This window comes from Ahaetulla prasina, chromosome 11 (assembly GCF_028640845.1).
Source record: "Ahaetulla prasina isolate Xishuangbanna chromosome 11, ASM2864084v1, whole genome shotgun sequence".
NCBI lineage: Eukaryota > Metazoa > Chordata > Lepidosauria > Squamata > Colubridae > Ahaetulla > Ahaetulla prasina.
Genome location: NC_080549.1, coordinates 27,660,420 through 27,678,294, shown reverse-complemented (window position 1 = coordinate 27,678,294; position 17,875 = coordinate 27,660,420). Strand labels below are relative to the sequence as shown.

Sequence of the window (17,875 nt, the reverse complement as noted above, 5' to 3'; positions counted from 1 at the left end):
ATATAAATGGAATTTACTTGTAACCAAGGAAACTAGGTCTGTCTTTTAGGTTCTCTGCAGTCTTGAATAGATCTGTAGCTCTAGCCGGATAGTTCATTATATTTGTAGTCTGCTCTTTTTGCAAAGTAGAATTTTGCAAAGTAGAACTCCTAATAAATTCTAGAAAAAATAGACCTCCATAAAATTAGGAGTGCAATTTACTATAGCCATAATACTGCGCTTATTCCAACAGCGATAAACAGATGCAACATTACAACACATTCTCATTTGTAAAGGCTTAATCACCTTTCTCTGGGATGAGTCTCTCTCCCACAACTTCACTTAAACAATACTTCAATACCATCAATGATCATGGTTTTCAAAACCTAGTGAAGGGCTATTGTTATGCAATTCCTCAACTTTATAGATAACTGGCCCATGATTTGTTTATGAACTCAAAGGCATTGTAGAAAGAAAGCCAGGTTAGTCTGTGGCAGGCAAAACTCAGGATGAGTCTGGAAGCACATTTTCCAACAAATGAGTTTCATTAAAAAGCCTTAGCTTTCATGCACTACAACGCATTTCATCTCCATCTGATGAAATGAACTGCGGCTCATGAAAACTTAGGCCCGTTAATAAAAATTTAATTGGAACAGGACTATATCAGTACTATTCTGATTTTTGACAAACTTAATGTAGGAGCAATGTAAAAACTATTAAAGTCAAATTCTCATTCTACAAGCCACCCCTTGGATCTAGCTTGGAGAACTGATAGTCCCCCTTTGTACACAGGGCAAATGTTGCTTGCAGGGTGAAATCTGAAGGAGATTAGTACCAATACATCACTTAAGTGTTGAGTGGCTAGTTGATAAGCAATTTGGCAGGAAGTGATAAAATATTTAGAGATGGTCACAGGGATTGATTGGGATCAATATTATGTTTCTTCACTTTGTTACGAAAATCTGAGTAACTTCTCAATTTTGTGGGTATAGGAAACATTTAATGAATTAAAAACATATTAAAAATTCTAGGGGTTCTAGTAAAGGCCTACTTGTGTAACAACTATTGTGAGGACATCTGCAACATAAGAAACCCAAAAACAGCCAAATGATTCAAATATATACAAAGTCTGTCAAAGAAAAAGCAACAAGGCCAAGTTACACACAGCTGGTCTCTTGAAACCAAGGCTTGTCAAAGTCTTTTCCAAACCCTGCACAAAGCTCAGTGGTTATATTTTTGTGTCCAAGGGGGCTAATCCATAGTTTAGGTGTTCTATTTCTCAGTAGACATACCTATGCTTCCTAGTCCTGATTCCACATAAGAAGAGGGACAAATAGAGCTTTCTTTTAAGGGTTTTAGGGTCCCATGTCCTTCATTGGGGTCTCCTGGAATATCTTGCTATTTACAAGCTCATGATAAGTTTTAGAGTGTCTTCTGAAGAGCCTACATCAGAATCAAAAATCCCAAATTGAAGTTAAATTTTAGGCCACAAATCACTAGGAGGTTCAAAAAACAAAATGCTGCAGCTCATAGAAGTGTGAAAAAACTACCAGGCACTTCTTAGTTGAATAATAAACCTGTCTCTCCCTTTCAGTGGTTTTTAGAAAAAGCAGAGAGGACATGAATACTTCCGTTTCTCCTCTGGAGAGAGGATCCAGAGCTTCTGTCATTTTCCCCTTAAAAAAGCCATCTTGCTCCAGTTAAGCCAGGCCATTTCTGAGCAGCAGAGTTCCAGCTGTGGGACAAGCTTAACTTTTCCAACAATAACATTTAAGAGCATCACAAACTAAATTCTACTGTCTTAGGACTGTGTTATGAAAACACACTCATAAAGGAAATCCCACAGGCTCAGTCTCTTTGGGGGCATCTTTTTCTTTGTTTCAACCACATTACTTCTTTAATCAAAATGAATTCAAAATTTTAAATCAAGTGAACATGTTGATCTTTTTTAAGCCAAAGAACAAACCTAGCTCCATTTGCCAAAAGAATTAGTGGAGACAAGACCAAGAAATCTAATATTTAGATTTATCTAGATATTTAGAACAGAAACAAGGAATTATTTAGCATGGCATAGTCCCTACATTGTTTCAAGCTAATCACAAAGTATGCAAAAAGCAACTGGAAAGCATAAGGATATAATTACACTAATTATAAAATATTAAAAATATTTTTAAAAAGCATATGGCAAATAAAAAATATTGTTATTACTATAAAGAAAAATATATCAGATTATATCAATTTTTCCTAAATATTGTTAACAGTGATTTGGAATTTAACAAGAGATTTTACTTGTCACATGTGTCATAAAATACAGGTAAACCGATTTGTAGCATTTTTAACTAATAAACTAATATTGTAATTAATACAAAAGTTGTATGTTGTTGATACATTCTTCCTTTAGCAGTACTCTTATATATAAATTAGGAGAGCAAATCATGTTTTTTTTTTAAAAAAAAAATGCAATGCTGGGAATGATCATCCTTTAATGTAATGTAAATCTCAATATGACCAGTAAATATTATGCTATATTTTGGTTAAATAAACTATTAAGATAGATTGAAGCAAAAGACATAATGGTTGTCTTGCTGGAGTTAAATAAAGTTAATCTAATGGGCAACAGCTGATTCTAACTGATTAGAATCTAATGGGACATTTGATACTGAAATATAAAAATTAAGACTTCACTGATTTAAAAACCGTTTTTGATTTGATCCCCAATCATTATTTAGGATCAAATGTGCTGCTATTCTCATTAAGTGTAACTTTTCATTTGAAATACTATCAAATAAAATTAGATGAAAAAAATATCCCCATCTTATATCAGTTTCTGTTACTTGAGAAGCTCAGCATAGCTGTTTATTAGCCCCAATACATTAAATATAAATAATTAAAATGTTATAATTAAAATGGGCATGCCATTATAGAAGTGCCACTTCTTTGGCTATACAAATTTTGACTGAGAGCTTAGGCACGGGAGACGGACTCTTTGTGTGTCCATTTGACCAATAAAGAATATTCTATTCTATCTGGAGAGTGAGTTTTATGTCACCATTCTGTAACTGTTTCCCAATGTGATACATATGCAACTGCATTTTTCCCTTTTGGTCATATTAAATCCTTCAGTTTTCTACTACACAAACCTAGTTTTTATTAAATAAATGCAATCCAATTTAACATTTGAGGTGTTTTTTTTCCTCCATTCAATCATTTCCAATTCTTGGAGACTGGCTGGACAGGTCCCTGCAGTTTTCTTGGCAAGGTTTTTCAGAAGTGCTTTGCCATTGCCTCCTTCCTAGGACTGAGAGAAAGTGACTGGCCCAAGGTCAACCAGCTGGCTTTGTGCCAAAGGCAGGAGTGGAATATCATGTTTCCTGGTCTTAGCTTGATGTCTTAACTGCTACATTAAACTATTTCTCTAAATATAGTAATGTTCCTTGTGGATTTACAGATGGCTGTTACGTATAAACTGGGTTGACAAAATCAGAAATGAGGAGGTGATAAGCTGCTTGGGAAAGCCAAGGAAAATCATCAAAACCATTAAAAAGTGAAAGTTGGAATATTTGGGACATGAGATGTGACACCCGGAAAAATACACCATACTTCACTTAATCCTCCAAGGAAAGATTAAAGGCAAGCGAGGTTCAGGCAGAAGGAGGACATCATGGCTTCAAAACCTAAGGGACCAGATTGGGAAAAACTCAGCAGCACATTTTTGTATGGCTGCTGATAAAAAACAGGATCACCAACATGATCGCCAACGTCCAATGATGGATATGGCAGAAGAAGAAGAAATAGCAAACAAACCTTGAGCAAATTAATATAAAGATTTTTTTCATACTATGTTGAAATTAGTAAGTGCATTTTGAAATACTTAAGTAGGAATTTGAATCTAGCAGTTTACTTTACACTGTAAAAAGAAGCCTACTACTTTAAAAGAAGGTGGGCTATAGTTATTTTCTGCAAGCACTAGTAATTTTTCACAACTTTCTGTCTATTTGCAAATATTCAAATAGTCTGTCAACAAAAAGCAGCTGAAATAGACTCTTCCACACAATGGGTCTCACTCCCCAGTGAGAAAGTACAGAACTTCACATCTGCCCCATCTCATATATTTCAATCCTGGCAGATCAAGAAACACACAGAAAATTGACTGACAATCTACAATTTGTGTAACATACACTAAGCCATTCTAGGTTCTTTCATTTATGTTACGTGAACTAAGCCACTTCTAGGTTGTTCAATAAACCATGGTAAAGAAAGTATTGATTAGTGCAGAGATATGGAGGTTTGAGCTAGTAAGAAGGCTATAAATTAGCCACTGGACAAGCACCCTCCAGAAACTGGATGGAGAGCTGAGGAAAAGCTAAATTTATACCTTTTTTGGTTTATAATTACATTTAAATAAAGGTAACACGATTATCTACAACCGTATTTACTAATCTTCCCTTTTTCTAAATTCAAAACTATAATTTGGTGACAGCCTTTACAGATTGTGTAGGAGTTCCTTCAAGGCTTCCAGGACTGGTCCTCCAGCTTCCAGACCTCCAACCCATGTTTTTATCCATTCAGGACCCAACTACCTTACAGAATGCGCTTCCAGAAACTGTCTGGATGACTAACAACTTAAATGCCTTTAAAATATAATAATCTCTAGTTATCAGTTTCTGGCTGGATGAACAAAATCATCATTATTATTATAATAACAAATGACTAGCCCTTATATTAAATAATCAGGATATACACATTAATGTTAGACTATTAATTCCACCTGAAGCCAAGCATATATTCTCAACAGTGGGAAGGGTCTAATATAAGGTTTTAAGAGAAATTTCCTCACTGAGAGCTATGCAATTAAGGAATTTCTTCCCTTGTTACAACTTAATAAATGAATCTAAAAATCTAGATTTCTCTACAGTCCATATTTTGATTTTACAGGACATCTACATTAGAACAAAATTTGCTTGAACTAAATCTTACTCAGTGATTTATATCCTGCTGACCTGGTTTTTTATATTCATGTTTAATTTAGAATTTAACACCACTTTCAAAAAATTAAAATGATGTAATATATTTAGTCATTCATAATTAACTAATGATATATTGAAAAACAAGTCTGCCATATTTTTAAGTCCATTTTTCTTCAATTATTACTTTATTAATTATATATCTTCTTTAAAATGCCTAGTAAAATACTAGCATTTTAAATGTGTGCACACAGGAGGCACAATGGCTCAATGTAAAAGACACTGAGCTTGTCAGCTGGGGAACCAACAGCCTGGGTTCAAGACCCCGAGTGACACACAACAGTTCAAAAACATGCAAATGCAAGTAGATTAATACCACTTTGGAGGGAAGATAAAAGTGTTTCGTGTATATCCACCCTTCCAGAGGAAGAATAGATAGTAGGGCGGGTCGTATAATGGGGTGAAAATTAATTTTGGAATTTTTTTTCAGTGAGTGGTTCTAAAAATGTATTTTTACACCAGAATTCAAATCTGCCATTACTTTTTCAATTGCATAACGTTTAGCTTGGTATGGTAATTCCACATCTGATCATATACCCCACAAAAGGCTCTTGTAGCTCAAATAATATTAACTTTATCTTCCCAAATTACACATGCTAGTTTTTTCTGTAAGAATCTTTTCTAGCTATACCTTTTGCTTAGCTATACAATCATAAAGTAACATCAGAAAGCAATTATCTGATTTACAAAACTGTTTAAAGAGTTTCATCGAGCCTTGCTTTGATTTGTTCTTTGACATCAGCCACCGACTTGCTTCTTGGCCTCTGATATAACCCTCACGTTTCTCCTGTGTCTCCACTCTGCTTGCTGCCTCTGGGATCTGTTTCACACATCTGTCTGTTGATTGGGCCTGACAGGGCCACTGTGGTACTTGCATTGGTTTGTCAATGAACTTGTCACGTGACGTATCACAACTTTCCCCCCCCTTCATTAAAATGGGGGTGGGCATGGCAGTGTGTGACACATCCAGCCCGCAAGCCGCGAGTTTGACACCCCTGGTCAAAGGCCTCTTCATAACTTCCATCACATTCCTCTTTATCTTCGTGATCAGTCGTCTGTCCATCATTTTCCTCATAAGAGATAATTACTTCATTTGTCAGTATTAAAATGTCTGGAATACGTCTCTGCTTATATTTAGCGAGCCTTTGTCTCCCATCGTCTTGCTGTTTTTGCCTTTTGCCTAGTCGTTTCTGCTTGGGCACATCTGGCAAACCAATCTGGTGCGATCCAACCTTGTCTCTCTGACCTTTAACGAAAAAAGGTTCCTTCAATGGTATCTTCGTCTCCTTAAGGCAGGTACAGTTAATGTGAGCTCCTTTTTTGCAGCCAGCAGGGCAGCCAAATTCAGCACACAGTTTATACCTATACCAAGATTGATTGATTGATTGATTGATTTAATTTAATTTAATTTATATACCGCCCTTCTCCCAAAGAACTCAGGGCGGTTTACAGCCAGGATAAAAGCACAACTCAGAGAAGTTAAAAAAAGCATTTAAAAACTACTTAAATTAAAGTCTGAAGGAATATAAGACTAAAACCCCAATAAAAACTTCATTAAGCCAGCCCTGCACGATGAAATAGAAAAGTCTTGAAAAGAAAAGATATATGTTTCCGGCTTGATCCCAGCTGTCTTGGATCTTGTTCAAGACTGGCACTCATGAATTTACAACTGGGGTCACAAAAGAACTGTTTGCTGGTTCCCACTTTTCAAGCACTTTTTTTATATGTCTCTTGCAAGACTGGCTACTGGGTAGTTTCTAACAACATCGCTACTTTGTTCTCTTAACAGTAGGCCATATCTGAGAATGTCTCTTAGTGATGGGAGTTTAGATGGCAGGCAACAAGTATCTGCCAGTCCCAGTTAGGTTGCTCATATGAGTGAATGTTCCCAGTCTTGTTCTTTTTCTAGACGCCATTAGAGATCAGTTATCATACTCACAGGAAACGAGGCCAGTAGTATTAACACACACAGACAAAATAGCGTTTAACAAAAAGAGAAAGACAGCTGAACTTGTCAAATGAAACAAAATGTTTAAAAGTTATATTTATGCAGTTACTTACCAAGCGCATCTAAATTATATTAAAGTAACCAAACTATCTTTACGAATCCCCAAGGCGTGTCACAACTTTTGAGCATCCCTATTGTTTAGAAATTGAAAGTAGAAAAATTTGACATGCCCTAGAAACTAAACAAAAATATAAAAAAGTTATGATATTTATATCTAAAGCATATCTAAATTATATTAAAGAAAACAAAATATCTTTACAACCCCCAAGGCGTGTCACAACTTTTGAGCATCCCTATTGTTTAGAAATTGAAAGTTGAGAAATTGGACATGCCCTAATAGGTAGCCCTATGCTATGGCATTTCATTGTCAACTGGTTCTGAAATTTTGCCTTAAATGTACTTGTCTCCATGTGCATGCTATTATGTGCTTCACTTATAGAAAATCTAGCCAACCTTTCATGGAAGGTAATGTTAAATTGTGATATAACAATAAGTTTATGTCTGGTTGTTTTATTGTATTGCAACTATTGAATAATTATTTTATATTTTCATTGTAGCTTTGACCAACTCTGGGAACAAAGGCATTAAAAAATCTGAATCAATGCATCTACCAATAAACTGAATCAAAAAGCTTCCATATATATATATGTCATATATATATATGTCATATATATATATGTCATATATATATATGTCATATATATATATGTCATATATATATATATATGTCATATATATATAGTCTCATTAAGTCATCTTCAGGCTTCAGTGCTTCTGGGAGCAATGTGTGATCGCAGCTGTTTCTTCCTTTAACTGCTAGCAGTTAAAGGAAGAAACAGCTGCAATCATAAAGTAACATCAGAAAGCAATTATCTGATTTACAAAACTGTTTAAAGTTTCATCGAGCCTTGCTTTGATTTGTTCTTTGACATCAGCCACCGACTTGCTTCTTGGCCTCTGATATAACCCTCACGCTTTCTCCTGTGTCTCCACTCTGCTTGCTGCCTCTGGGATCTGTTTCACACATCTGTCTGTTGATTGGGCCTGACAGGGCCACTGTGGTACTTGCATTGGTTTGTCAATGAACTTGTCAAATGAAACAAAATGTTTAAAAGTTATGATATTTATGTAGTTACTTACCAAGCATATCTAAATTATATTAAAGAAAACAAAATATCTTTACAATCCCCAAGCATGTCAGGTTTGAGCACCCCTAAAGTTTGGAAATTGAAAGTTGAAAAATTGGACATGCCCTAGAAACTAAACAAAATATAAAAAGTTATGATATTTATATCTAAAGCATATCTAAATTATATTAAAGTAACCAAACTATCTTTACGAATCCCCAAGGCGTGTCACAACTTTTGAGCATCCCTATTGTTTAGAAATTGAAAGTAGAAAAATTTGACATGCCCTAGAAACTAAACAAAAATATAAAAAAGTTATGATATTTATATCTAAAGCATATCTAAATTATATTAAAGAAAACAAAATATAAAAAGTTATGATATTTATATCTAAAGCATATCTAAATTATATTAAAGAAAACAAAATATAAAAAGTTATGATATTTATATCTAAAGCATATCTAAATTATATTAAAGAAAACAAAATATAAAAAAGTTATGATATTTATATCTAAAGCATATCTAAATTATATTAAAGAAAACAAAATATCTTTACAACCCCCAAGCATGTCAGGTTTGAGCACCCCTAAAGTTTGGAAATTGAAAGTTGAAAAATTGGACATGCCCTAATAGGTAGCCCTATGCTATGGCATTTCATTGTCAACTGGTTCTGAAATTTTGCCTTAAATGTACTTGTCTCCATGTGCATGCTATTATGTGCTTCACTTATAGAAAATCTAGCCAACCTTTCATGGAAGGTAATGTTAAATTGTGATATAACAATAAGTTTATGTCTGGTTGTTTTATTGTATTGCAACTATTGAATAATTATTTTATATTTTCATTGTAGCTTTGACCAACTCTGGGAACAAAGGCATTAAAAAATCTGAATCAATGCATCTACCAATAAACTGAATCAAAAAGCTTCCATATATATATAAAAAATATAAAAAGTTATGATATTTATATCTAAAGCATATCTAAATTATATTAAAGAAAACAAAATATAAAAAGTTATGATATTTATATCTAAAGCATATCTAAATTATATTAAAGAAAACAAAATATCTTTACAATCCCCAAGCATGTCAGGTTTGAGCACCCCTAAAGTTTGGAAATTGAAAGTAGAAAATTTGACATGCCCTAATAGGTAGCCCTATGCTATGGCATTTCATTGTCAACTGGTTCTGAAATTTTGCCTTAAATGTACTTGTCTCCATGTGCATGCTATTATGTGCTTCACTTATAGAAAATCTAGCCAACCTTTCATGGAAGGTAATGTTAAATTGTGATATAACAATAAGTTTATGTCTGGTTGTTTTATTGTATTGCAACTATTGAATAATTCGACAGTCTCATTAAGTCATCTTCAGGCTTCAGCTTAGTTAGCTGGGAGCAATGTGTGATCGCAGCTGTTTCTTCCTTTAACTGCTAGCAGTTAAAGGAAGAAACAGCTGCAATCACACATTGCTCCCAGAAGCACGGTTGAAGCCTGAAGATGACGAATGAGACTTCGTCAAACGCCAAGATACTTCCAATTTTACGCGGAGAAAACCCGAACAACCAAAGACCTCTCTCTCTCTCATATATATATATATATATATATATATATATATATATATATATATATATATATATATATATATATATATATATATATATATATATATATATATATATATATATATATATATACACACACATATATATATACATATATATATATATATATATATATATAAAAAAATAAATATAAACAAATAGGTTGAACATTTCTCATAAATAGTTATTTCATTTTCATGGATTATAAAACGTCTACTTTTAAGCAACACAGCTCTTATTAGACTTTGCTTAAGCCAATGACCTATGAGTATTTCATTCTCCTTTTTCATGATGGTAGATATACATCAAGGCAAAGTTTAGCAGAAACCAGGAATATTGACAGAAAAAAGACAGAGGAGTTGTGAAACAGCATTGCTCCAAGTGAATTTCTCACCTTGGTATTCTTCCATGCACCTAAATGTACCTACCCGTGTACCTAAATTACAGCTTTCAGAATTTCTAGTCAGCAATGTTAGTGGCCGACTGAAAATGCTGGAAACTTTAGATTTAAATCCAATTTTATTTTGAACAGTTCATCCTCCTAAGGAAAAAAGGGCCTCCAGGAGGCACCTGCTTAACCATTGTACTTAATTTCTTCTTTTTAACAGTCATATCAACAAGAGCAGCAATTTAGCGCTAATCCAAATAACATTCTTGAAACCTAAATGCAAAGCACCCAAAGAATGAATATCTTCAAGAAATTAGTAAAATGTATGGATTAGGCTCAAAAACGTATAGAGATATATTTTTTTCTCTAAAGAAATAATAAACAAAAGTTTAGATGTAATCATTTGCACACCTGAAGACTGAAAAAATCCCAGTTTTCTGTCCACCAACAAACTTTCTGTTACTGGCTTTATTTTCTGCTCATCGCTGCTTTCCTCGCCCGCTGAATTCAAATTTTCGTTTTCAGCTTCGTCTGATGATGATGACGTGGCGGCGGCACTGACAGTTGTGTCCTTGGTTTTTTTAAACTCGCGTTTCCCTGTCTCTTTACAGCCGCCTTTGCTATTTCCCTTCTTAGCTGTCCCTCTCTTTTTGTTCTTTTTCTCCTCATAGAAGTCTTCATCGGAAGAAGACAGGAACTCGCCTCTCGGTTTTTTTGAATTCCTCCTTTTAGGGTTTTTCTTCTTTTCTTTAGCTTTCTCTCCCTTTTTACTTAAATTGTCTTCCAAAGGGTCACACACCGCTTCGTTTGGGGGAGACTTCTCAGCATCCGAGACATTCTCTTGGCGTTTCTTAGAAGTTCTCCCTCTTAAGTTCCTTCCTGTTTTTCCTTCAGATATTTTTTGGTTTTTACTGCTACTTCCAGAAGCACTGCAGCTTTCTTTCTCCAGAGAAGGCTTCTCCATTTCAGAACAGGAATCACTTTGCCTCCTTTCCGAGGTCTTTCTCTCATTTGTGCCTTTTTCTTTTTCTTGTTTGGCTTTCTTGATCTCATCTGAGGACTCGCCACTTTGTTCTTGCTTTGGGGACCGTCCTGCATCATCGGAAGATAAATCCCGCAGTTTCCCCCATGGTTTGCTTTGCTTGCCTGAAGCACTGCTGTTGTTGTCTTTTCTAGGGGAAAGGCTGCGTCTTCCTCTCAATGTGGTCTCTTTGACATTTTGGCCCCGCTTTTCTTTAACAGAGGCCTCTTTACCAGGTGTGTCTTCCAAAGAGCTGCCTGCCTTCTCCTTGTCTGAAATTAAAAATTCATCAACTTCACTGGGCAATTCATCTTGCTGCTTCTGGTTTGATTCTCTCGTTTCTTTTTTAGGCAATTCCTCTTCCACAGAAATGTAATTCTCGTTCTTTGGTATTTCTTTTGTAGTTTCTTTTGTTTGCTCTGTTTCTGTTGTATTTTCTCTTTCCAATTCAGAATCATTATGAGAAGAATCTGAGCAGTTCTGGCGTTTCTTTTTAGCAGCACCTAATACTTTATTTGAATTACCTTTCTTAGCATCAAAATCTGAACCAGAACAAGAACTTTTCCTTTTTCGTTTTCCATTATCTTCCTTCACCATTCTCTTCTTTAATGTATTTAGTGCCTCTTTGGGTATTTCATTGCTGCTATCAGGATCTGAAGAATTCTGGCTCATCATGGCCACCTCTTGGAGCACAGCAGGCATTTCATCAGAATCCGAACTGGGGTCTCCAGCAAGCCCTTTGTTTGACGAAGGACTGCAAATGGTGCCGCTCGGAGAACTCTCCTTGTCTTTTTTCCTTTTGGACGGTGTGGTTTTTCTGCCATACTTTTCACCATACGGTTCGTTGCTATCTTCCTCAGAATTAGAAGTTAAGGTATTTATGTCTGTTGGACGCCTTAAAGGTGTAGTTTTAACTCGTGGAGACCTTCTGAGATCTTCTACCTGTGAAAGGAAATCTTTTTCTGGCATGCATTCAGAACTACAATTTTCTTTTCCATCTTCTTTGTCCTCTCCCTTTTCCAGTTTTTCATCTGAATCCTCAGGTTTCACAGGAGAACAAGACAAAGAAACTGGTGTCAATTTTACAACCAATTCCTTCTTAACTTTGGGAGAATGCATCAACTTATTCCCACCTTTACTATCTTTAGATTTATTAGTATTTCCTGAACCATGTTCTGTTCTGTTTACAATACTCTGTCCACCTGCTTTCTGCACATCCATACAGGATTCAAAAATATCCTCAGGAACAGATGAGGGAACAGAAACAATGTCCATATCTGTTGCTTCAATGTTATTAGGTTTATATTGAAGCTCTTCACTTTTGCCAGTCTTTTTATCTTTACAGTTCAATTTTTTGTTTCCCGTCCGCTCTGTTACTGGCACACTCTGATCACTGGAAGGCTCACTGACTTCTGATACAGTTTTAGTTTCTTTGCATTCTTTTCCTTCAGTTCTTTTCATTTCACTGTTACTCATTTTAATTTCCGTTTCTTTCTCCTTGGTATGTTTCTGTTTGAATTTAGCACCCAGAGTTTGAATCTCTAGGTTCAGACCTTCCTCCAATGCTGCGTGAGTCTTTTTAATGTCATTTAACACAGACTTAAAAGCCTTTAGCTGACGTATATGTACTGTTCTATTTATTTCAGAATTTTCAGTGGCCTCCTTGAGAAACTTTATAAAACTAGCATTCATATTAGTTGTGGTTTCAGCAAGCTTTTTTGTTTTTTTCAGCAGTACTTTTGGCACCATTAGAGCTTTATAAGAATAAGTTAGAACACCAGAATATGGATGATCTGATTTCTTTTCTTCTCCATTACAACTTGAACTATTTTTCTTTGAAGAATATTTAAGGGAATTATCATACATTTTACTTTTATCACTCTCGACTCTGATTCTCTTCTTATTTTGCTGTAATAATTGTTCCAAATTTTCAAATACACTATCACAAGCAGTGACCAAGTCCAGCAAAGGTTCTGGTTGACAAATATAGCAATGCCATTTATTATTTTCATCCATTATAGTTGACAGCTCCTTTCGGCCTAAATTGCGCAATATACATTTTTTGCAGAATGCGTTATGGCAAAAGTCACAGCAAATTAAGTTTCCACCTTCAGCACACCATCTGAAATTAAAGTTTTAACATTTTTAAAATATGTTCCCATAAACAAATCACAGAAGTTTTTCATCGATATACAACAGGACTGAGATACAAGGAGCTATATTATTTTCAAAAGATAAAGACTATCTCCATTTTCTATCACAGAAAAACAAGTCAAATTAGCATTAATCCAGATACCCTAGAGGTAGCCAGGAATTCATGAGACTGGAAATTCAGAACTGTTCTCAAACCATGAGTTCAATGGGACTGATGCACTTTGTCTCACACTATAAAAACCCTGGCATCCCATTAACTTCCCCTCAATTGTTCTCCAGTTACTTCTGTATTTTGTTTGGACTAAATGCAAGTTAAATCATACAAATTACAGAAATAAAAGGCAAGGCAAATGAGGTGAACTATTTCTCCTATTTAAAGATCAATTAACAACTTCTGCAGGAACATATTTTTACTAACTCTAATACATCAAATCCATACAGGCATTATTAAAAAACTTTTAATATTGTCAAAATCCTCTGGGGGTGGGGAGTGGTTAAGTAATTAGTTGCATTATTCCCCAAAAGGAAATGAAGCAATCTATTTTCTGAACATTTTAAACAATGTGAGATAACTTCTATTCAGTTTATCAGGTTTAATTAAATGATGGCAATTTCATACACTTACCTACACTGTTCATCCATTCCATCTGCATCACGGCTGATGTCATCACTCATATAATATTTGAAGCAAGTCTATCAAGAAAAAGCATTTTTTTTTTCAGAAAGCTTAATTAAATTGCTGGGTTATATTGCTTAACAGCATTCTTACTTATGCTTTTTTTAGGACACTGAGGTCTTTTTTGTTTTGTTTATTTCATTGTTGCAATCCAATACAAAACACAAATTTTGCTCCAAAGTAATTAGACAGTAAACTAGGCAGAACTTAGCTGAAACTGAGTCAAGCTTTTTTTAATGAAAGGTATACACTGCTTCAGTCAAATTGGCCTCTGGATAGTTTACATTCCCATCCTGCCATAATATACATAGTATGTACCAAAGTTATATTCCATAGACGACAACTTATTATTTAAAATTACATTAAATGTTTGAATTATCAATTTCTTCTAAACATTTCTTTACTCATTTGATGTGTGATCTTTGAACGTTCCTAAATACAGAAGTACAGAAGGCCTAGTGACTGCTTCGGGCAACAGCTGTGTGGAAAAGTAACTTTATGACCAATGCCCACATTTATGACTCTCATAGCATCTCTGTGTCTCTCAGTCACGTATCTGCCATTACAGTCAGTTAGTACAGTATCAAATTGTCCTATGCCTAATCCTTTTTTTCTCCCCCACCCCCCCTTGCAATCTCTCCAAGGGCTGCTTTTCTCTGCAGTGCAGCATTTCCCCAAAAAGTGCAACACAAATTAAGAAGCTCAGCTCTGTGACCATCATTAGCCAGCTGCTGCCTGTAACTGATAAGACTTTGTTCCTTCCTAAACAGCTTGAAGTTGGAGCCCCAAGCACACTGTGAAAATAGCCAGCAACACCACATTGCTTTCAATGTTTGTTCCCCATTGTGTTCCTGCTTAATCTCTTGTAATCTCTTCCTCTCCAATGATTGTAAATACAAACATTAATTCCGTTCTTGCTAATTATCTCACTGCCATGCATTCCAGAGGCAGGTGAATGAGGAAAATGCTCTAAGGTTTGTCCTTTAATCTGGCTTCTTTGTGAACTGAGCTCCAGAAACATCGACCACTGTTGGAGCTCATTAGCTCTTTGGCATCATATCCTTCTGACGCTGTAAATCAAAGGAAAGTTTAAGTAAAACTGCAGGCATGTGATTTTATACTTATTGACTGTGTCACTTAGCACCCAACTTATTGGTCCTAATTATGGTTGATAAACAAATATTACCTGTATAGTAAAAATTAAAATTAATAAAGCATAGGCCTTGACTTTTGGTAAACCCTGTATATTTAACAGAGTACTGGGTCTGTGTCAGTGTCAGTGGTGGGATTCAAATTTTTTTACTACGGGTTCTGTGGGCGTGGTGTGGTGGGCATGTGACTGGGTGGGCGTGGCCTACTTGACGTCACCTTGCCTGTCCTCTCCTCAAAGACCTCAATGAGATACAATTTCCCTGTCTATTTATTTACTACTACTGAACATCCAAAATACACTATTTAATCCTATGTATGTATGCTGTATGTATACATACATATTACATAGTAGTGTGTATAGGCACACAAAAAGATACATTATCTACTGTATACACTGTATGTGTATGTACACACACACACACACACACACAACTCTTCTAAAACTATACAATTCAACCTCACTTCCCGCATTTTGAAAAGCACACCCAGAGTCATTTCTGCCACACACTGAACTATAACTTCTGTACATTAGAACATTACACACACCTTCAGATGTTCTGAAGGCAGCCTTGCCCTAGTAAACTCCTTCTCCTTTATGGCAATTTTCCTGTCTGTTACAAGGCACCAAAATAATCCAGACGATATAAGGTTCCGTGCTGGAGCAGGGAGTTGAACTAGATGGCTTCCAACAAGGTCCCTTCTAACCCTGCTATTCTATGATTCTGTAAGGATCTCCTGCTGGAGCAGGGGGTTGGACTAGATGACCTCCGAGATACCTCCCAGTCCTAGATTCTAAGCGTCTTCTGAAGCCACGTCTAGTGCCAGGGTTTGTGGTTCTTCCTTCCTCTCCTTTTTTTCTCTCTCTCTTCCTTCCCCCTTCTCTCCCTCCATGTATCTATCCATCCATGCAACTATATGTCATTCAATGGATGAAACCAGCCATTGCCATCCAGCTTATTCAACCAAAGACAGACAGACACACACACACAAATACATCTGTGATGGTGAGCTGCAAAGTGCAAACTAGTGAAAACTCTTTTTTTGCAATGCTTGTTTTTCCCAAGCCTCTCCCAATGTTTTCCTCTCCTTCCTCACAGATGTTTTCCTCTCCTTCATAACAGCGCGGGGCTGCAAGGGGGGCGGAACCTTAGGTGTGCGCTACCAAAGAGGATCCTGGATGCTGCACTCAATGGGGAAATGAGAAAGGGAGCTGCTGGCATGAGGGAAAGGCAAAGAAAAAAGGGGGCTGGCTGCTCTGTTATTTCGCCATTGCTGTGGTCGCTTGCCCCACCCACCACCGCCCAGGCCTCAGCTTCTCCAAGCATTTCTTTGCCTACCTGATTTCCCCTCCGTGGCGTTTTTCCATCACACTTCTCCCATTGTGTGCCAGAGAGGGAGAGCGCCGTGTGGGATGCAGCTGAAGGCAGGCAAGCTGACTGGCCCTCAGAGACCATGTGGTCGAGGGAGCCAGATGGAAAGCAGCAGCAGCTATGCCAGGCAAGCAAAGAGATAAGGAGTGACTGGGCAGGGCAGGGCGGGTGGAGCGACACAGAATTGTTACTACCGGTTTGCCCGAACCGGCCAGGACCAGCTGAATCCCACCACGGTGGTGTGTGTTTGTGTGAATTACAAAAAATGTAAGAGTATATATGTATGTTTGTGTATGCCTGTGTATGTTTGTATAAGGATAAATGGAAACATAATTCAATATTGAAGAAATGTAGTCCAATTTCTATAAAGTAGCCGGGTGTTGGATGATTCCACAAGGATTCCTAAAAGATAGACCATAAAATGGGGGATGTTTCTCTGCTTGGGGACTGCAGGATGGGATCCTTGCTGAAAATACCCACCCTTGGGCTCCTTTCCACTAAACTTTGGGGGAAGATGGAAGGGAGCCACAATTATCTGTGAAAAGCAGCCACGAAGGGTATTAATGATTGACAGAAAACTCAAATGGCAAACACAATGGCAACCAATGCAGCTCCTCAATAGAGGTGGGGCACAACAGTATTGAGGCTGGTGGTTCAGTGTGTGGTTGCTGCCCATTCCAATGTAAAATGACACTAGTATACTACGGACTGCAGAGGATCCAACGTTAACGCTTATTGTGAAGGTTCCTGGTGATCCAGTAAGTAGTATTTTAGGCTGGTTACCCCATTGTTTTCCAGAAGAGTCTTGAGATGAGTTTCTCTTAAATGTAAGAGGCAGTGGATAGTATCTAATAAACGTTTTGCAAGTCACTAGTTTCTGAATGACAGTATTGAATCTTGAATTACAATGTTGAGTCCTGCCCAAGTAGCTTTTTAAAAAGTAGGGATACTGCAGGGAAACTAGGAAGCTATTACCTAAGAAGGTTCTGAAAAGACTTATTTGGAAGTAAAGGCTTCTTTTTTTTTTACTACCAATTTATCTGGAATCATAATGCCCTGGGCCTCCCCACCCCAATAAAAGTAAAGTTCTTGATTTCTGTAGGAGAAACATGGCTAAAACATTTTGAAAACGATGGAAAATGCGTTCTCCTTTTCTGGATGCATCAGGTCTCTTTTGACGAGAACTTCAGTAATTGCCTAGATAGTGCATTAACTATTGAAATTTTCTTGCTTCAAAAGTATTTTTGTCTTATTCCAAAAGTTTAAAGAGACGATACTTTTTTATAGACTGCAGAAGATAAAAATCAGTGCATGAGTGCATACACACACAAAGTGGATTTTCAATAAATTCAATAAACTTATCTTCAGTCTATT

The 17,875-nt window shown here is 36.3% G+C and overlaps 1 protein-coding gene across 3 annotated transcripts in view; it reads right to left on the bottom strand.

The window, feature by feature from the left end:
- The window catches only part of ATRX (ATRX chromatin remodeler), a 115,195-nt gene that overhangs the window by 56,181 nt on the left and 41,139 nt on the right, over positions 1 to 17,875 (bottom strand). For all 3 annotated transcript variants that reach the window (XR_009156720.1, XM_058197028.1, XM_058197027.1), the window contains exons 8-9: positions 13,929 to 13,996; positions 10,540 to 13,271 (exon numbers count right to left, since the gene is read on the bottom strand). Coding sequence is in view for 2 of the 3 variants with exons in the window: in XM_058197028.1 (XP_058053011.1) it covers positions 10,540 to 13,271; positions 13,929 to 13,996 (2,800 nt within the window). In the remaining variant the exon portion in view is untranslated. The remainder of the gene's footprint in view (positions 1 to 10,539; positions 13,272 to 13,928; positions 13,997 to 17,875) is intronic.